The sequence below is a fragment of the Cetorhinus maximus genome, chromosome 24 (assembly GCF_964194155.1).
Source record: "Cetorhinus maximus chromosome 24, sCetMax3.hap1.1, whole genome shotgun sequence".
NCBI classification, from domain to species: Eukaryota; Metazoa; Chordata; class Chondrichthyes; order Lamniformes; family Cetorhinidae; genus Cetorhinus; species Cetorhinus maximus.
In genome coordinates, this window is record NC_135902.1 from 50,953,406 (window position 1) to 50,975,660 (window position 22,255).

Genomic DNA, 22,255 nt, shown 5'->3' on the forward strand with positions numbered 1-22,255 from the left:
CTGTGCAGCAATCCAGTTTGTACCCTGAACAGAACATTCAGGTGCACAGGCAACGTCCCTTTAAAATGTTTACATGTGTGACTGAGTAACAATCTTAAAGAATGCAACAAGTTGGCCGCACATAGCAAAGAGAAATTAAAGGCAATTGTTCAGGACGTCCCAAAATGCTTTACAGCCAATGAAGTACTTTTGAAGTGTAGTCCCTGTTGTAATGTAGGAAATGCAATAGCCAATTTGTGCACAGTGAGCTCCCCCATATGGCAATATGATAATGACCAGACAATTTTGTGTTTCTTTTGGTGATGTCGGTTTAAGATTAAATCTCAGTCAGGCTAATGGAAATAACTCACTTACTCTTCTTCAAAATCTTTTATGTTCACCTGAAAGGGCAGATGGGGCCTCAGTTTTACAACTCGTCTGAAAGACAACACCTCTGACACTGCAGAATTCCCTCAGTACTGTAATGAAGTATTGGCCTAAATGTTGTGCTTAGGTTACTGGACTAGGGCTTGAATCCACAAGTGAGAGTGCTAACCACTGTCGCAAAGCCTGTAAGAGAACATTTATGCCCATTCCTAGTTTTCCTGAGAAGGTGTTGGGCAGCATTCTCTCTCATTTTGTTTTTTTTACATTACCATGGCTGACCTGGTGGCCTATTTAAATGCCTGGCCACGTATGTGCGGTAACTTAAAGGGGCCAATTTGTGCTCAGCTGATGTGAGCTCTTCCAGGTTGTTGCACGGCCTCGCAGCTTAGAGGGAACACTGGTGGTGGGTGACCTTTGCAGAAATTTTATAAGTAAGTCATTTCAGAGGGCATTAAGAGTCAAACGTGCACATGACTCCACTTCCTCATGACAAGCCAGAGCAGGTTTGGTGGCAGGTTCCTTCACCTGAAGGATTGCACTGAGCCATTTGAAATTTTTATCCTGATGATCTGAAGAGCTTTTGTTGTCCTTTATCTTGTGCTGGCCAGAATTATCAGATTTATTGAGTGCAGTTTCTCCTCTTGCTATAATGAGATTTGAATTAATAGCCACTGCAGTGCCATACCCAATTATGGAGAGAGCTACCAAATAATCCAAAATAACAATTAGATGGACCTACGAAACATCAGGATGGTATGAATTGAGAATAAAAACCAGAAAAGTCAAAATGAAGAAGACAAATAGATTATAGAATAAAACGCAGCAATATGGTTGAAATGACAAGAAACCAAAGCTGAAAAGGAATTTCTACGTAGTTCTATAGAGTACATGAAAGGGAATGAGGTCTACACTTGATGAAGCATAGGCAAGATCAAACTTAGAACTTGGTCAGCACACACAGGTAGAAAGGCATCAGTGGACAGCCAGAATGTTATTAGGCTTCACATCATTGAACTATGAAGAGGCATAAAGAGCTCACCTTGTTCTTATTTGGAAAATAAAAGGCTGAAGGGGGGGAACATAATTCATGTATTTAATATCCTAAATGAATCTGGTGAGTGGATGCAGAGAAGTTATTTGTGCAGAACCAGATGATATCATTAGAAGTTTAGAAAGGTGCCAGATGAAACTGACTTAATGAGTTTTCCACACGTAAGACCTGTAAACCTCTCGAATATATTGAATGATGACGGTTGAAGCATGTTAGGAAGTACAACACCTTGGATAGAGAGTTTTTTTCTTCTTTTTTCATTCCATTCACCATGACATTTCTACAGGACTCTCACTATCAATTTTGATGCCATAAGCCATTAATAATACCATTACTGTCTGTCACTATGTCTCCTCAGTATGGCCCAGTAAGTCCAGGGGATGCGAATTTGAATGGATATGACAGACAACTGATTTAACCATTCACCACAGATCTGGCTGGACAAATTAAGCACTATAGGGTCTTGCTCCCACCTGTTCAAACTTCTTACTTTTCCAGGATCACTCTGGAATGCAAAGATAACACCCAGCTGCGTCATCAGTGACCTTCCCTCCATCATAAGGTCAGAAGTGGGGATGTTCGCTGATGATTTCACAATGTTCAGCACCATTCATGACTCTTCAGGCACTGAAGCAGTCTGTTTCCATTTGCAGCAAGACCTGGACAACATTCAGGCTTGGCCTGATAAATGGCAAGTAACATTTGCACCACACAAGGATCAGGCAGTGACCATCTCCAACAAAAGAGAATCTAACCATCTCGCCTTGACATTCAATGGCATTACTATCACTGAATACCCCGCTATCAACACCCTGGAGGTTACCATTGATCAGAACCTGAACTGGACCGACCATATAAATACTGTGGCCACATGAGCAGGTCAGAGGCTGGGAATTCTGTGGTGACAAGCTCACCTCCTGACTCCCCAAATCCTGTCCACCGTCTACAAGGCATAAGTCAGGAGTGTGATGGAATACTCTCCACTTGCTTGGATGAGTGCAGCTCCCCAACAAAAGTCAAGCAGCTCAACACCATCCAGGACAAAGCAGCCTGCTTGATTGGCACCCTATCAAGCTTTGACATTCATTCCCTCTGTCACTGATGCACAGTGGCAGCAGTGTGTACCATCTACAAGATACACTGCAGCAACTCGCAAAGATTCTTTTGACAGCACCTTCCAAATCTGTGACCTCTACTACCTAGGAAGACAAGGACAGCAGATGTGTGGGGACATGACCACCTGCAAGTTCCCCTCCAAATCACATACCATCCTGACTTGGAACTGTATCGCTGATCCTTTGCTGTTGCTGGGTCAAAATCCTGGAATTCCCTTCTGAACAGCACTGTGGGTGTTCCTATAACACAGACGGCAGCTGTTCAAGAAAGTGGCTCACCACTACCTTCTCAAGGGCAGCTAGGGATGGGCAATAAATGCTGGCCTAACCAGCGATGCCCACATCCCATGAACGAATAAATGTTTAAAAAAAAAAGCCTTCTTAAATCCATCTCTCCTATCTCCGCTATCCTGACTTCCAACAAGTGTGTTATGCACATGGATTTCTTTGTCACTAAGATTCTAACCATCCAATCAGCTGCTTCTGCCAGCTCCCTCCATTCCCCTAGCCCACCAGACCTAAATTTTCTAAAGCTCCCCACATGCCCTAGCCCTAAACTTGCATTGTTCTCTTTCTCTCCTATCTCCCTTCATGCCCTCTCCAAACTCACCCTGTCCATAAGACCTAGCTCATGCTCCCTCAATCCTATTCCCACTAAACTGCTGACCACCCAACTTCCCTTCGTGGTCTCCATGTTAGCTGATATTGTTAAAGATTTCCTCTCTTCACCTATCATCCCTCTCTCCTTCAAATCTGCCATCATCAGCCACCTTCCTTAAAAAAAAGCCCTTGACCTCCATCTCCAACCTCTCTTTCCTCTCCAAAGTCCTCAAACATGTTGTGCCCCATGTTTAAATCCTTCCAGCCAGATTTCCAGCTTTATCAATGTCACAAATGACATCCAATGTGAATGTAACAAAGATTTTAAAAAATATTCGTTCATGGGATATGGACATCGCTGGCAAGGCCAGACTTGCTACCCATCCCTGATTTGCCCTTGAACTGAATGGCTTGCTAGACAATTTCAGAGGGCAGTTAGGAGTCAACCACGTTGCTGTGGATCTGGAGTCACATGTAGGCCAGATCTGGTAAGGATGGCAAATTTCTTTCCCTAAAGGGCACCTAAAGGATGCTAGTGAACCTGTTGGGTTTTTACAACAATTGATGATAGTTTCATGGTCACCATTACTGAGACTGGCTTTCAATTCCAGATTGAATTCAAATTCCACCAGATGCCATGGTGGGATTTGAACCCTTGTCCTCCAGAGCATTAGCCTGGGCACCTGGATTACTAGTCCAGTGACATTACCACAATGCCACCACCTTCCCTAATCTATCCTTTCTTGTCCTTCTCGATCTATTTGCAGCCTTTGATACAGTTGACCACTCCACCATCTTCCGACGCCTCTCCACCGTTGTCAAGCTGGACTCACTTGGTTCCATTCTTATCTATCTAATTGTAACCAGAGAATCAACAGCAGTGGCTTCTCTTCCCGCACCTTCACTGTTAACCTCTGGTGGCCCCCAAGCATCTATCCTTGGCCTTCTTTTATTTCTCAGCTACATGCTGCCCCTCACTGACATCATTCAAAAACACAGTGTATTGTGTACATGGAGCACTGTGCACAGTATTGGTCTCCTTATTTAAGAAAGAATGTAAATGTATTGGAAGCATTTTGGAGAAGGTTTACTAGACTAAAACCTGGAATGGGCAGGTTCTCTTATGAGTAAAGGTTGGACAGGCTAGGCTTGTATCCACTGGAGTTTAGAAGAGTAAGAGGTGACTTAATTGAAACCTTTAAGACCCTGAGGGGTCTTGACAGGGTGGATGTGGAAAGGATGTTTCCTCTTGTGAGAAAATCTAGAACTAGGGGTCACTGTTTAAAAATAAAGGGTTGCCCTTTTAAGACAGAGATGAGAATTTTTTTCTCTGAAGTATGAGAGTCTTTGGATCTCTCTTAAAAAGTGGTGGCAGCAGAGTCTTTGAATATTTTTAAGGGAAAGGGAGATAGATTCTTGATAAGCAAGGGGTGAAAGGTTACTGAGGGTAGGTGGGAATTTGGAGTTGAGGTTACAATTCAGATCGGCATGATATGTTGAATGGGACCGAGTGGTCTACTCCTCCTTGTTCATATGTTCGTATATATGTACAGTGTCAGTTTTCCCATGTACATTGACGGCACCCAGGTGCATCATACCTTCACCCCTCTCTCGATTCCTCCACTGTCACTAAATTATCAAACTGCTTGTCCGACATCCAGTGCTGGATAAACAGAAATAGCTTACGTCATGTTTGATTGCAAGACAAGCTACTGACCATATATCTGCATGATCACTAAGACCACCTTGGTAATATGATCTGTCTCCCCCTTCTGCCTCAGCTCATCTGCTGCTGAAACCCTCATTCATTACCTCTACACTTAACTATTCCAATGCGCTCTTGGTTGGCCTCTCACATGCTACCTTCCGTAAACTTGATGTCATCCAATACACTGCTGCTCATGTCCTAACTCGCAGCAAATCCTCTTCATCCGTTAGGCCTGTGCTTGCTGATCTACATTGGCCCCTGGTCTAGCAATGTCTTGATTTTAAAATTCTCAACCTTGTTTTCAAATCTTTCCATGGCCTTGCCCCTCCCTATTGCTGTAATCTCTTTCAGCTCCATGACAACTCTGAGATTTCTGTGCTCAACCAATTCTATTTTCTTGAGCATCTCTGACTTTAATTGCTCCACCACTCGTGGCTGTGTCTTTTGCTACTTGAGCCCTAAGGTCTGGAATTCCCTTCTTACACCTCTCCACCTATTTTCTTCCCTTTTATCCTTTGAGGCACTGCTGAAAACCTACATCTATGCCAAGGTTTTGATCATCATCACTAGTATTGCCTTATGTGACTTAATGTCATATTTTGCAGAATAAGCCTCCTGTGAGATGCCTGAAGTTGTTTAATTGCACTAAAGATGCTGTTTAAATATGAGTTGTTGTTGAATGTAGTTCTCCGACATTTTTTCCTTGAGTTTGGTTGTCTACTGTGTTAAGGCTGCCTATTTTTTTCCCTTTGGCTTCCACCTCCCCCAACCTTGAGCATTTTTTCTTTGCCATTGACTTAGTTTACAGCTCCATTTGATTTAACTTTAACCCACTGAATTTTGCCATTGGCTTGAATTAGTTTCGTTTTTCAAATTTTGTTCAGAATGAATGTAATCCAACAGCTGTGGTGATGATTGATTTTTTTCCCCCCATCTGTTTTTCAAGTATATTTCTTTTCAGTAAGACAGATTCACTGTAAAATATGAATCACATATGAAGAATTTGGTAATAGTGGCGCGTTAGACAATTTCTCACATTCTTCAATTTCAATTGGAAAATGTGCTTCCTCTGTAAGCTTGGTATTATGCTATTTTTCAGGAATTTTAGTGTGGCTGGGAGTATACCCTGAGAATGCCTCACATTTAACCTGGTACAAGTATCTATTTTCATATTCCTCCATTGGATTCCCCCCATCTCCCATGAGCTCTGACTGTATCCATTTTAGGGATGTTGCTGCACTTGGATGAATGTAAGGAGTTTGTGTGTTTATATTTCCGCTGGCTGTGGGCACAATTGTTCATAAATTTATCGGGACTATATATTTCAACTTGATGAGTTCAGGGAATGCATTGTAGCAAGTGCTTTACAGAGGATCCCTGCATCCTCCCATTTGGTAGATCTTGGAAATTACATTTCCAATAATCAATTGTGTAGTGAAGCTGGAGTGGAAATTCAAATTTTACTCTGTTGTCTTGTCTGGAGTTGGTGTTTCCAGCAATGTTTTCCAATGAGATAGCCCAGCTAACAACCAAAGGTGAAGGTATATGTAACTGTTCTTCCAACTTTCTTAGAAATTTTGCATTTAAACTTAAACTTTGTTTTGCATTAACGAAGAAATGAGACAGTTGGAAAAGAGATTTAAAAATACATTTTTTATAACATTGAATTTGAGCTAGAAAATTAGTGATAAAACTCTGACATTATGGAGATATTTGGTGACTTTGAATTCAGGGTTGAATTGGTGTTTTTGTTTCAACTTGGTGATCAAGCATCCTTGGAAAGAGGTGAGAAGCAGTGTGCATGATGTTATTGGAGCTTTAAAGCAATGTCTGCTCCCTACAAGCTCCATTCCCTTACCACCAACTCCATCCGTCTCCCTGGCAGTGTCTGAGGCGAACCAGACTGTTTGCAAACTTGATGTCATACTTGGCTGTGAGATGAGCTTCTGACCATATATCTGTGCCTTCACTAGGACTGTGTGTTTCCACCTCCATAACATCATTTGACTTCACTCCTGCCTCAGCTCATGAACGAAAAATCCTACCTATTTCAGTACTGGGACCATATCTGTTTACAATTTACATCAATGACTTGGGTGAAGAGACAAAATGTATGGTAGCTAACTTTGCTGATGACACATAGATTAGAAAGTAAGATACAAGAGGACAAAGAGTCCACAAAGGGATCTGGGTGTCCTGGTGCATGAGTCACAAAAAGTTAGTATGCAGGTACAGCAAGTGATTAGAAAGGCAAATGGCTTTCTGGCATTTATTGTAAGGGAAATGGAACATAAAAGTAGGGAAGTGTTGCTGTACAGGGCCTTGGTGAGACCACATCTGGAGTGCTGTGTACAGTTTCGGTCCATAATTGCATTTGAAGTAGTTCAAAGAAGGTTCATTTGACTGATTCCTGGGATGGAGGGGTTAGCATATGAGGAAAGGGTGAGTTGGTTGGGCCTATACCCATTGAAGTTTAGAAGAATGAGAGGTGATCTTATTGAAATAAATAAGATTTTGAGGAGACTTAACGGGGTGGATGCTGAGAAGTTGTGTCCGGTAGTGGGGGAGTCTAGAACCAGGGGACACAGTTTAAAAATTAGGAGCCTCCGATTTAAGACTGTATGAGGAGAAATGTTTTTTCTCAGGGGGCCATTAGTCTGTGGAATTCTCTTCCCCAGAGAGGAGTGAAGGTCATGTCATTGAATATATTTGGGGCTGGGTTAGATAGATTTTTGATCGGCAAGAGAGTCAAGAGTTATGAGGGGCAGATGGGTATGTAGAGTTGAGGCCACAATCAGATCTTATCAAATGGCAGGGCAGGCTTGACTACTCTTGCTCCTTATTCTTGTGTTCTTGATCACTGGCCTCCTTGGTGTCTCTGCCACATAAACCATCTAAAACATTATCTGAAGATGATGGTTACTTGGGCTATAAACCTGTATTAAAATATGTAATCTGGACAAACAAGTATTTAATTAAATAAATTTTAGCAGCAATTGTTAACAGGACCCCTACCATATAGTTAAAAATAAGTAACCTTTATTTTATGGAGAAATTCTCTTGCAATGTTTTGTATTTATTATAAATGGAGTTTACTGCATCATATGTGAAATTTGCTGGAATTGCACTGTTTCCTTCTTTCTCTGAGCTTTGTTTCTCCTTTTTATCTCTTTTCTCTTTTTTCCATAACTTGATGCTGACGGAGTGCTTCATCTAATTGTTGCCTGAGAAATATTACTGAAATTAATGGTATTCTTTATTTTAGTTTTGAAATTCATTCTATATAAACCAACACAATTAACACCTTGAGAACATGCTTCTAATCTGACAATTGCCAGAAAGTTTGTGGTTTGATAAATGAGTTGAGTAATATGATACAAAAATTCTGGGAAGTATTTGGGGCCCACCAAAGATTCTTTCTAAAGTATTCTAAAAGTTAAGGAAGGTTTTTGTGTTTTTTTAGAAAAAAAAATTCCCTTTACCAACTATGTTTCAATTGAATAGTTTAACAGATTAATAATTGATTTCTAAGCATTGCTGCTTGAAGCACACGATAGTCACACTTCTTTTCTCCTTCGGAGATTCTATTGCAAAACTTACAAACAGTGCATTAGATGTGCCTCTTCTGCCACCACCCCCAGCACCTCCCCACTCCATATCAATTTCTGATTGAAGAGTTTACCCAACACACTTTTTTTTCTCTTTCAGACAAGTGCAGAGAAGTCAGGCTAGTGTTTGAATAAATAAAAATTAGTGTCAGATTTCTTTCCTCATGACTGCAACCTCGTCCCCATCAAGAATCATGAGCCTCAGCTTTGTTTGATCTTGGCACCCGTAACTCTAGCGATCTTCCATCCCCATCAAATAACCTCATTAATTATCAAAGTGTGAGGATGGATTGAAAGGTAATTCGTGCCAACTGCTGCAGAAAGCCCTATCAGTCAACAGAAATAATCCTGCATAGTCTAGGGTAAACTGTGCAGGTGCTTCATGTCCTCACAGAAACACAATTGTCTTGTTCTTGCCCACCTTGCTGTTGTAGGATTTTTAAGCCTCTGTTAGGAAATCATTGAAAAGAGCTTCCATTTGTTTCATGAAAATCACCTTTTGGACTGGACATATTGGCATGATAATATGGAAAGCTTTTACTTTGATCTCTCTTTCTCCTCACCACCATCCGCCCCTCACCTGCTAAGAACTTTTAACAACATTGGAGAAGATTCTTTTCCATGCCTATGTGTAGCAGTATTGTAAGTGTGTTTAAGATGTTGTTGCATTGAGCATGGTGTGCAAAGAGGACCTTGCTCATTGTATGTGTATATGTTTATTGTGTACTTTAGCTTATTCATGGGAAAATGAAAGGTCTTGCTACATTTCAATCAGACAATATGTTTTATCTTTTTAGAATGTAATCGGCTCTTAGCCACAGATTGTACAAAAAATTGCAAAGGAAAGCCCAATTTGAAGTGTGTTTTTCTTCGAATGTTCATGCTTAAATTTTGTGTTTGGTTTTGAAGTTTTGAGATTTTAGTTTCCTTATTAGGAGTCACTCAACCTCTCAGAAGAATGACAGTGCTCGGGGCTTCAGACTGGGCTTGGGTTGTTTATTTTGCTGCAGTTCAAAGGAGATAAGTTTTTTTCCCTGTGTATCGGTCAGTTTATTTTGAGTATGCTGGAAAGAAGGAGCAGAAGAGAGCTTAAAACCTGTATCAGATTTAAGAACTATTGGCATTGGATCATACAAAACATTCATTACCCTGGGAGATGACACTATGCTAAGAGAATCTGCATGCTTTTCCAAAAACAAATGGGTCATAAATGATGCTGCAAATAACCAGCTTTGCCTATGTATTTGTATTATGGACAATACATAATATCAATACATTTCGCCTATAAAATGCAACAGCCAGTTTGCGCAGGCTTTCTTCAATAACCTTAACCTTTACAACTGATGTTTTACATATAGACGACTAATGTTTGCTCTCTGGAGAGAACAATTAAATATCTAACTTGATAGACTGTAAAAAGGGAAAGAAAAATAATGTAAATTTTTAAAAGTTATTTTTAATTAATGTGCGACTAATATTATTCATTTATTGCAGTGAAATAATTAGATGCATTTTGTAGTCTTGCCTTGACTTGTTTTGAGGCATGCTAGTGAGTAAAAGAACTATCCAATGACTTTGTATTTTAGATGTGTTATTGCATACTGAGCAGGCTGGATTTGATTTATGAAAGAGGGAAGGGCAATCTTCCATATTCCCCTTTTCTCTTCTCTTTCTGCCCCCCTCCCCTGATGTGCTGCTCAACCAGCTGGCCCAAGGATGACTCTCCACTTTGATTTTTACTTCTCTTCATCAGGAATACTAGATGTAAGGCAACACATTGTGGCTAAGATTAGGAACTCTAGTACTGCACATTTGTTCTCTTGTGCACAGCTTTACAAAGTCACTCCCTACAGACTTAATTTTAATTTCCCCTCTGCACTCAATGCATAGAGATGAGCATTTGTGTTATAAAATTATCTATAAATGCAAATCTCAATGTCTTGAAATTCGAATAGAATTTTACTCAGGTTGAGAAATGCCCTTCCCTTATGCGGCACTGGATTTCTTTTCAAATGTTTCAAACTGTGTACATTTTCATTTCACTCATCTGTTAGAAGTTGCACATCATCACAGTAATGTAAGTAAAACTGATCTTTTGGATTTTCCCCAAACTCGAGCCATTTCCTTGACCATCTTCTGAAATGTTTTTGAAAATAGAAATAGGAACCATCCGGGAGTTGATCGCTTGTCCTGAAACATACCAAATGTGAGCAATGAACAACCCACTTAATAACTTGAAAGCTGCTCGTTCTATCTCTAGGCAATGATGCAATGGGTAAAAGCATTGTCCACTGTTGTACTGAGCCATATAGATCAGGGTGCTCCCAAATTAAATCCCTGGCAGACTTCAGGAGAGCATAAACAGACAAGTGAAATTTAGCACACTGAAGTGTGAAGTGATGCATTTTGGTAGAAAGAATTAGGAGAGGCAATATAAATAAAATGATACAATTTTAAAGGAATAGAGATACCTGAAAGTGTAGGTATACAGTCTTTGAGGATGGCAGGATAAATTGAGAAGTCTGTTAAAAAAGCATATTTGATCCATTGCTTTATTAACAGGAATAAAATACAAAAGCATGTTATTCTAAGTGTTTATAAAATACTGGTTAGGCTCCAGCTGGAGTATTGGTCCAATTCTGAGCACTGCCTTTGAAGAGTTCATTGGATATTTACTACAATGGTTCTAGTGATGCTGGATTTCAGTTAAGTGGAGAAATAGAGGGCTTGTTTTTCTTACAGCAAAAAAGAGTAAGGAGAAATTTAATAAAAGTGTTCTGAATCTTCAAGGGTTTGATAGTTTCCAATATCAGAAGGGTCGATAATCAAAGGACACACATTTAAGGTAATTGGCAAAAGAACCAGAGATGAGAGAAGATTTTTTTTACAAAGCGAGTTGTTGTGATTTGGAATGCGTTGCCTGAAATGGTGATGGAAGCAGATTCAATAGTAACTTTCAAAAAGGAATTAGGTAAATGATTGAAAGGGATATATATGCTGGACTATGAAGGAAAGGGCAAGGGAATGGGACTAAATGAATAACTCTTGTAACGAGGCAACATGCGTACAGTTGGCCAAATGGTCTCTTTCTGTGCTATATTGTTCTATGAATCTATGACCTGTGCCGTTAGCTGATGTCAGTCTTAGTAGGAGTAGGAGTGCTGTGATTGGCAAAGATACCCAAGAGTTAAGAAAGGGAAGATCAGCCAAGGTTCTTGCTCCAATTTATTATCTAATGACCTCTGTTACAAGGCAACAGAAAGGTCATCGACCTGAAACATCAACACTCTTTCTCTCCACAGATGCTGACTGACCTAAGCATTTCCAGAATTTTTGCACCTGTGGAGTGGTTAATAAGTGAGAGGTTTAGGGTGGGATTTTCCAGCCCTGCCGGCAGCTGGGATCATCCGCTCCCACTGAAAATCAGTGGACTTTTGGCTGGGCTGCCACACCGCCTGGGGTGAGTCCCGCCACAGCGGGGCTGGAAAGTCCCTGTCTTAGTGGTAGAGGGGCTGAAGTAAGAAAGAGTTCAGCGGGGCAACGTTATAGAGGTAAAAATAAGTTGCTTTTGTGAAGGAAAACATTGGGAAGAATTTCCCCCCTGTTTGGGGGGGGCGGGGGGAGTGCAGGAGTGGGTGCGCCTCCGATTGGCGCCCCCAATTTACGTGGGTGGGCCAATTAAGGCCTGCCCAGCATGACGTCTGCCAGGAAGCACTGTCCGCTCCCTGTGCGGGTGGCAGGGTTGGGGGGGGCGGCGCATTCCCTCAGCCGAGAGTGCACTCTTTCATGCATGCGCGCGAAAGAGCGCACTCATCTCCCTGAGGCTACGTGCTGCCTCAGGGAGATCGGCGCCAAATTTAAAAATGGTGAAGGGGCAAAAATAAATCTTCCCTGACATGTCCCCTCATGTGACACTGTCACATGAGTTGGGACATGTCCATCACTTTTAATTAAACATTTATTAAAATTTCAAAAACCCTCATGAAACCTCATCCCGCCTGTGGATGAGGTTTCATGCTTTTTCTGAAGCCCACTAGGGCTCCCGGCCTGCCTGCGAACCTTGAGGTTGGACGGGCAGGTCCATTAATGAGCTTAATTACTTTTTAAATGGCCTCACTAGGTCTTAGACAGGTCGGCCGGCGCACAGCTGATTCGGCTGCGCCCCCGACGACCTGAAAATTGAAATGACACAGGGTGACGTTGTGATTCCGCCCGACGTCATCCCCCATCATTTTATGTGTTGGCGAGTGGCCCTTCCCTGCTCATTGACCTAAATATCCTGGCCATTGAATCATAAACTCAACTCGGTCAAATAGGATATCAGCCATGGCTTAGTGGTGGCACTCTTGCTTCTGAGTCAGAATAATGTAAGTTCAAGTCCCACTCCGGAGAATTGAGCACAATTCTAGACTGGTACCTCAGTGCAGTAACGAGGGAGTGCTACATCATTGGAGGCACCATTCTTTGAATGAGAGTTTAAACCAAGGCCCCATCTGCCCCTTCAAGTGGATGTGTAAAATTCCATGGCACTGTATTGAAGAAGAGCAGGGAAATACTCCCTGGTGTCTGCCCAATATTTATTCCTCACCCAACATTGTCAAAGCAAATTACCTGGTCATTATCACATTGCTGTTTGTGGGATTGGAGTACAAGAATAACAATGTCTTGCTACAATTGTACAGGGTTTTGGTGAGACCACATCTGGAATACTGTGTGCAGTTTTGGTCTCCACATTTAAGAAAAAGGATATACTTGCACTGGAGGTGGTACAGCGAAGGTCCACTAAGTTGGTCCCTGGACTGAGGGGTTTGTCCTATGATGAGAGGCTGAGTAAATTGAACTTATATTCTCTGGAGTTTAGAAGAATGAGAAGCGATCTGATGGCAACCTACAAAATTCTGAAGGGGCTAAGATAGGGTGGATGCTGAGCGATTTTTTTTTTCCCATTGGCTGGGGAATATAAAACATGGGGGCGCAGTCTCCGGAAAAGAGGCCGATCACTTAGGACTGAGATGAGGAGAGGTTTCTTTACTGAAAAAGATTGTGAATTTTTGCAATTCTCTACCCCAGAGGGTTGTGGATGCTCCATCTTTGAATACATTTAAGGCTGGGATAGACAGATTTTTGGTCTCCAGAGAATTAAGGGATATGGGAGCAGGCAGGAAAATGGAGTTGAAGCCCAAGATCAGCCATAATCGTATTGAATGTAGAGCAGGGTCAATGCGTGTGTGGCCTCCTCCTGGTCCTATTTATGTTCTTATGTGTGCAAATTGCCTACATTATAACAGTTTTTAGATTTTGAAAGTGCTTCATTGTCTGTAAAATTGTTTGGGATAGTCTGAGGTTGCGAAAGGAGCTATATAAATGCAAGCCTTTTTATTCCCTGGAGATTGCAAAAAATCTGACTCAGCCTGATACAAGAGCTAAGGGAAGGAATGGAATTGGTGTTCAGATGGGATAGTCGTGCAAGGACATTGTTGCAATTGTTTAGCTTTGCACATCTTACATGATCAGTGCATCATGGGCAAGTTCACTTTTGCAGCTGGGTTTAATTATAGGAAACCCCACTGACTGCACTTTATTATTGAAGTGCTTTTTGATGGCTCACATGATGTCTTAAACTTGCAGGAATTAAGTGAATGTGTATTATTTTTTATTTTTTCCCCTTAGTTTAATGCTCATTGAAAACATCTGCAACATGCTGAGACAAGCAAAAGTGAAATTTAAATTAGTCATAGAAAAAACAATGAAAAGTTAAGAAGTAAATATTTTGTAGAAATTATGTTTCTGGATTTATTTTCTCCACATCTCGCTCACGGTGACTGTCACTTTTACTTTCTCACAGACCTCTTCACATATTCTGTAGGATGTTGTCAGAAAACATGTTTCAGCATTCCCAGAGGGGAATCCTTCCTTGGTTGGTTAGTATGTTTCCCCCATGCCTCCTTGTGAAGGTCTGATCTGAATGGTCAGAACTTCACCCTTACTGAACTCCTGCAATATCAGTTAAAATCCAGATTTGAACCCAAATTCTGCATTGTAGAGACCCAGCGATTGCTATTGTTGCTTTCGGGTTACCCTATGTAATAGTTTACTTTATCTACTGGTATTTAAATCTATCCAGTATTCCCTGGGATTAAAGTATTAAACTAATGTTAATTCTTATGGCTATACTGTATGTGAGAAACTGTGATAGTTATTGGATTCTGCCTTACATGCAAACAACAACTTATATTTATATAACTCCTTTGGCTTAATGTAACGTCCCAAGGTACTTCACAAGAGCATTATAAAACAAAATATGATGCCGAGCCACTTAAGGAGATATTTGATCAGATGACAAGCTTGGTCAAAGTTTTTAAGGAGGAAAGCAAGGTTGAGAGGTAGAGAAGTGCCAAAAGGTTATTTCAGAATTTATGGTCTACATAAGGCGCAGCCACCAATGGTGGAGCAATTAAAAGTGGGGATGTTCAAGAGGTCAGAATTAGACGAGCGCCGATATGTCAGAGGTTTGTGGGGCTGGAGGAGATTGCAGAGATAGGAAGGGATGAGACTATGGAGAAATTTGAAAATAAGGATGAGAATTTTAAAATCAAAACGTTGCTAGACTGGAAGCCAACATAGATCGGCAAACACAGGCGTAATATGTGAACAGGATTTTCTGAGAGCTAAGACACAGCAGAGTTTTGGATGACCTCAAGTTTGCAGAGGGTAGATTGTGGGAGAACAGCCAAGAGTGCATTGGAATAGTCAAGCTTATTGGTAACAAAGCCATGGATGAGGGTTTCGGCAGCAGATGAGCTGAGACGGGCTAAATCGGGTGACGTTATGGTGGTGAAAATTGACTTTCTTAGTGATGGTGCGATTATGAGGTTAGAAGCTCATCTCGGGGTCAAAAGTGACACCAAGGTTGTGAACAGACTGATTTAATCTCAGAATTTTGCCAGAATGGAATCGGTAGCAAGGGAACAGAGTTTGGAACAGGGACTGAAAACGATGGCTTCAGTCTTCCCAAAATTTAATTGGAGGAAATTTCTCGTCATCCAGCATTGGATGTTGAATAAGCGGACTGATAATTTAGCAACGGTGGGGGAGTTGAGAGAGATGGTGGTTAGGTAGAGCTGGGTTTTGTCAGTGTACATACGAAAACTAACACTATGATTTCAGATGATGTCACTGAAGGGCACCATGTAGGTGAGAAATAGGAGAAGGCTCACTACCATCTCCATGATGACAAAAGTTGAGATTTAGAACTTATTTGGGGAATTTTTGTTGTAGAATATATTGGAGGTGCTGTTCTTGTTTTATTTAGAACCGAAATATTCAATAGCAAACCTATATTTTCCTTATTCAAATAATGTGCACATGAATTCCCTTAGAAAGGTACAGGATTCCACTAATCTTTTTTGATAAACTGATTTCTGAAAGAAAATACAGATGTTTTAACAAATAACGGTGAGAAAGTGGAGTCCTGAGAATTACCAAATACTGACATGATGCAGATTATGGTACAAGCATATGAAAATAATTATTGCAGATGTTTCAGGTATGCAGTCTGGTGGAGTGAAAGGATGTAAGGCCATAATTTTTCATACACCACCTTCACAATCCCAGCCTGAACTGTTGGAGCACAACACTGAGTGGAGGCGAGTTGCTTTCCCGTATGGATTAGTAGTAGGGAAATGCTATCTAGACCAATTGGATGCTGTTTAGCTCGTGTTCATGTTGGCTGACTATAGGGCTGCAGTGTCTGTACATGGACTGGTGGCAAGAATGATGATTGTTATCAAATGGAGGGAGTAAAAGTAAAGTAAGGGAGAAACTCATTTACAAACTGAAAGTGAGCCATAAAATATTGCAACCTGCATTTGATAATTGGGTATTTTTTTTTTGCAACAACTCAAAGCTGTTCTTATCATGACCATCATTTGACTTGCAAGACATATTTTAGTTATTAAATATAATCCTGTATCATTCAAACATGGTGACAGTATATAGGTGTTCCCCTGTATAAGATGGTTATCATTACCCCTATGTTTCTGAGCTGTGCAATTTACATTCCTGGAATACTGATTGTTACTATTTTGTGGTTTTGTTACAGGCGAAGACACACGTACAATGGCAAGGTAACATCACGTTCATGTTCAGAAAGTCCAACATGTAGATCAGATGAAGAAAATATAACCGCTAACATAACAGTAAGATAAATGAGTGCAGGTGTTTCACTTCTAATGTTGTATTCTTTTAGTATAATATTGTAATTTGTTAGGAGTTTCTCTTTAGGCTTTTATTAATACTCCATGCACTGGCATCCATGATATGAACATGCACATGATTCCAGGCAATCATCTTCAGGAAGGTGATGGTACTGGCCATGAACATGTTGATTGATGTCAAATGAGCTGCTTGGCTGACTTATCAAGCACCGGGATGAAGGGACACTCCTTCAACTCATACATCAAGCCAAAATTTAACATCACCATGTAGAGGAAAGTCAACGTGCCAAACTTCTCTTGGGATGCAGTCAGAATTGGGTTTGTAGTCAGGGGAGCTGATGTTGTATGTTTTTTTTAAAGTAACTTTTCATGTCTGAAGATTAAAAACTTGATTATTAAATCACCAGCATGTTGATACTTAGCACAGCTTTCTTTGTTTTTAATTTCACCGTAAAACACACCCTGTGTGTACTTAAGGTTACTTACAGGAGATCTGTAGAAAAATTCTGGAAACATGAAATAAAAATCAGGAAATTTTGGACGTACACAGTGTTGGGCAGAAAAGAGAAAAAATAGGCTAATGTTTTAAGTAAATCTTATGGATTTCCAGGAATTTCTGCCCTTATTGAAGGGGCTACTTTCTACTGTGCATAAGCGGCTACCTTCTACTTTATAGATGTAGAGGAGTATACAACAGAGTAGTTCTCAGTTGGCACTACCTGCCTAATATCCGAATATTAAAATAAGTAGGAGATGTAGTTGCTTATACTTTGTGGATAGGTCACATTTTGCATGGAAAATGAAAGGAGCCTAAAACTTTTTCTCTTGTCTCTGAAATACTGTGGATTTAAAAATGGTCTATGGTTTTGTATATTTCTCAATTGTGCAGAAGACCAGTTGACATAAATTTTAAGATTAGGGCACAGTATCATTTTTTGGAGTACCACTGCACTATACAACACAGTTGCTAGTTCACACCCTGTGGTTCCCCCCACCCATGGTGGATTGCCAAACCTGGTTGAATGTCACAGGGCTATTGCTCAGTGGAGGCAGTGGATGGGGTGGGAAAATTAGAAGGCAGATTATGCACCTCTTGGTGTTTGTAGATTGATATAGGGAGAAGTCTGATATTGTCATGTAACCAAGAATGGGGTGTGGAATGATTAATGGGTAGGGCTAAGAATATATTTTTAAGAAAACAAAGCTAATGTTTTCCAGGTTTTGCAGGAATTAAAGGAGATGCAACTCTTCAGAAAAGGTTTCTCGCTACAACACTGGCATCTACCCAGCTATATGGAAAATTGCCCAGGTATGTCCTGTACACAAAAAGCAGGACAAATTCAACCTGGCCAATTACCACCCTATCAGTTTACTCTCGATCATCAGTAAAGTAATGGAAGGGGTCATCAACAGTGCTATCAAGCGGCACTTGCTTAGCATTAACCTGCTCAGACGCCCAGTTTGGGTTCTGCCAGGGCCACTCAGCTGCTGACCTCATTACAGCCTTGGTTCAAACATGGACGAAAGAGCTGCACTCTTGAGGTGAGGTGATGGTGACTGCCCTTGACATCAAGGCTGCATTTGACTGAATGTGGCATCAAGGAGCCTTCGCAAAACTGAACTCAATGCGAATCAGGGGAAAAACTCTCCAGTGGTTGGAGTCATACCTAGCACAAAGGAAGATGGTTGTGGTTGTTGGAGGTCAATCATCTCAGCTCCAGGATATCACTGCAGGAATTCCTCAGGGTAGTGTCCTAGGCCCAACCATCTTCAGCTGCTTCATCAATGATCTTCCTTCCATCATAAGGTTAGAAGTGGGGATGTTCACTGATGATCTCACAATGTTCAGCGCCATTCATGACTCCTCAGATACTGAAGCAGTCCATGCCTAAATACAGCAAGACCTGGACAATATCCAGACTTGGGCTGACAAGTGGCAAGTAACATTCGCGCCACACAAGTGCCAGGCAATGACCATCTCCAACAAGAGAGAATCTAACCATCACCCCTTGACTTTCAATGGCATTATCATCACTGAAACCCCCACTATCAATGGGAGTTATCATTGACCAGAAATTTAACTGGAGTAGCCACATAAATACTGTGGCTACAAGAGCAGGTCAGAGGTAGGAATCGTGCAACGAATAACCCACCTCCTGACTCCCCAAAGCCTGTCCTCCATCTACAAGTCAGGAATATGATGGAATACTCCTCACTTGCCTGGATGAGTGCAACTCCCACAATACTCAAGAAGCTTGACACCATCCAGGACAGGACAAAACAGCCCGCTTGATTGGCACCACATCCACAAATTTTCACTTCCTCCACCACTGACGCACAGTAGCAGCAGTGTGTGCAAGATGCACTGCAGGAATTCACCAAGGCTCCTTTGACAGCACCTTCCAAACCCATGGCCACTACCATCTAGAAGGACAAAGGCAGCAGATACATGGGAACACCACCACCTGGAAGTTCCTCTCCAAGCCACTCACCATCATGGCTTGGAAATATATTGCCGTTCCTTCACTGTCGCTGGGTCAAGTCATGGAATCCCCTTCCGAACAGCACTGTGGGTGTAACTGCACCACATGGACTGCAGTGGTTCAAGAAGGCAGCTCACTACCACCTTCTCAAGGGCAACTCGCGATGGGCAATAAATGCTGGCCCAACCAGCGACATCCACACCCGCTGAATGAATTTTAAAAGAAGTACAAATCAAAGCTTTGTTGTGGTGTACTGCTAGTATTTTGAACAAAAGCGTGGTTCACAGTGGACATCATTGCTGGTGCTGTTAACACTTTCTGTATGAGTTCATCAAACAATAGCTTGTACATGGTTGGAATTTGTGACATCCCTTTAAAAACGCAATTTATGTTGTCACTTTACCTGGGGGGGGTGGAATTGAAAGCATTTTGTTGCTTACCAATTACTTTATAAAGAGGCAAAAACAGAAAAGGCGGGAAGCACTTAGCAAAGCTGGCAGCATCTGCAGAGAGAAACAGAGTTAATGTTTCAGGTCTGTGACCTTTCATCAGAGAGGGTTTTCAGAAGTTATCTAATCCTGTCTCTTGTGTGTGTGATTGGAGTGAGGGAAGGACAGACAAAGTTAAGTATTGTTATGACCAATGCAGTTGGTAAAGCGGAGTTATTTAATAATCCCAGAGGGAAACTTTAAACAACTGTCATAACCTATAATTTCAAGTGTTATGTTTGAGATGCGACTCTAAATGCAGGAATCAGACCACTAGTTCTCGAGATTTTACATTAAATTAAATGAAACGTTTTATTAATTTACACAGGTTAAAATATATGTACACGTGGCTATAAATTACTACTATCGTAACTTCTAACTAATTCCCAAACTAATCTCCATTAAGGCAACAGCAACCCATAGACTTAACCAAACACCAGGGAAAGCATTTTCACCTTACAAATGCAAAGTGAGATTCTTTCACTTTGTTCCTGTGGAGCCAGTTGGAGGCTTGCAGCTTCCTTTTGATCTCACATTGCCTCTGCTCTGCACACCCGAATACTACTGAAGTTATACCTACCAGCCCCATTGAATGTTAATTCTCATTGTATCGACAACCTCTGAACTAAACCTCTAACAATAAAACCCCTTTCATAGTACCAACTTTATTAGTAATATAAACACATTGCTTGGTAGCTGCTAGAAAGGCATCAATTTTCACCCCACTTCTTGAATGCTCTATTCAGAAAATGCAAATACACGCAAAACTAGTACCCATCAAAGCACCCAGACTAGCTGGCTTTAATCTAATTAAGATACACCCGCAGACTAAACCTCTATTTTAAAAGAAAAATATTTTCCAAAATATTATATACATTAATAGCTTCATGACAGCATTGTAGTTAAATGTATCGAACCTGAGGCTGGGTTGTTCAGTAGGTGAGTGGTATTTTACCATACTACTTTAATTAAATGAGTATTATGGCATGATTTCTGATGGATTTTAAGTGCTTGGGATCTGAGTGGTGGTCAGTTAAAACTCTGCCCTTCACTTCTAGGATGTCGGCTTGGCTTGAATTGGGCTAGACTGATAGCACTCAAGTCACTTTTCAGGTTGTTGTAAGAGATCAAAGCGAGGTGAGTTTGAAGAGGGTGTATCCAGATCCCAGTGAATGACAGTCTGCAGCACAGAGCTGATGATAATGCAGCAAATGTGGGCATTAAATTGGGATTTGATGCAGAGATGCCTGCTGTGGGAAACACCAGGACTGGAACTTCTGAGGTTAGGATTATAAGAGCATTAGAAAATATAATTATTTAGTTATAGGAACCATCTTGTTGTCATAAGGGAACTGCTTAATAATACCTGCCTTTTAACCCAATCACACTCATAAGCAGACATTTAAGCTGCTTTTTTTTTAAGGAGCTAATTGACAGGATGAAATGCATTTGCTAGAAATCTCTTCCAAGTGTTTATTAGGCAGATGGGGGAAACCAGTTCTAATTTCTAGACTTTCTTCAGTTTTAATTCAATAGAAAGATGGAAAAACTTGCATTATATAGCATTATTGAAGTCTTCAAGATGCAAGTATTTTACAGTCATTAAATTATGTTTGAAGCATAGACATGTATGCAATGTCCGCAAATCTTGTAGCCAATTTGTGAACAGCAAAGTCCCACAAACAGCAATGAATAATAAATGTCCAGGTAATCTGCTTTTATGTTGTTGGATGAGGGATAAATTTTGGCCAGCCACCAGGAGGACATCCTTGCTTTTCTTTGAAAACCGCAGTGACATCTTTACACCTTCCACAGACGATGGACTGGGCCATGGTTTAAGCCTTATTCTAAAAGTGGTACCTCCAAAACACCAGCACTCAGTATTGCACTGATGTCAATCTTATTATCAAATCTCTGGAGTGGAGCTTGACCCCACAACCATCTGTCTCAGAGAAGAATACACTGAGCCAATCTGACAATAAAAAGAAATTTTCTTTTAGAGTGCCTCTTGATAATTTAGAGCAACAAGTACTTGAATTATTCTCTCCATTCTTCTTAGAATTTACCATATACTTTTGAAGGTAGGGTGTCCCAAACTGTATGCACTTTTTATATGGGTGCTGTTTGTACAGTAAGGAAACGGTTGGCTGAACTGATAACATTTTCTTCTTCTGCTGGAGTTTTAAAAAAATTTCCATTCTTGGAAATTCATCACTGACAGTTGCCTTTGAGAAGGTCATGGCCTCCTTCTCTAACCACTGCAGTCCTAATAGTGAAGGTACTGCCACAATGCTGTTAGATTGGGAGTTCCAGGATATAGACTTGTTATGAATGTTTCTGTTCATCTTTTCCTCTTTCCTGACTTCAATGTTTAGCCTGAGACAATAAAGATAGAATTAGTCTAGAAGGGATTGAAATGCTCTTTAGAACTGATCCCATTACATTGCTCAGTGTAGCTTGCAGGCCTCCAGCTAGTGGGAAGGATGTAGAGAAACAAATCTGCAAGGAAATTACAGAGAGGTGCAAGAATTATAGGGTAGTTATAATGGGGGACTTTACCTGACTATAAACTGGGATAGCGGCAGTGTAAAGGTCGGAGAAGGACAGGAGTGTGTTCAGG

At 40.9% G+C, this 22,255-nt stretch overlaps 1 protein-coding gene across 7 annotated transcripts in view; it reads left to right on the forward strand.

Annotated features, from left to right (window-relative positions):
- cep112 (centrosomal protein 112) overlaps positions 1 to 22,255 on the forward strand; it is a 432,841-nt gene that overhangs the window by 39,638 nt on the left and 370,948 nt on the right. For 6 of the 7 annotated variants that reach the window (XM_078529029.1, XM_078529028.1, XM_078529026.1 and 3 more), the window contains one exon: positions 16,550 to 16,574. In XM_078529029.1, the coding sequence (XP_078385155.1) occupies positions 16,550 to 16,574 (25 nt within the window). Of the gene's footprint in view, positions 1 to 16,549; positions 16,647 to 22,255 lie in introns of all 7 variants that reach the window. The other variant, XM_078529025.1, reaches the window with a different exon arrangement.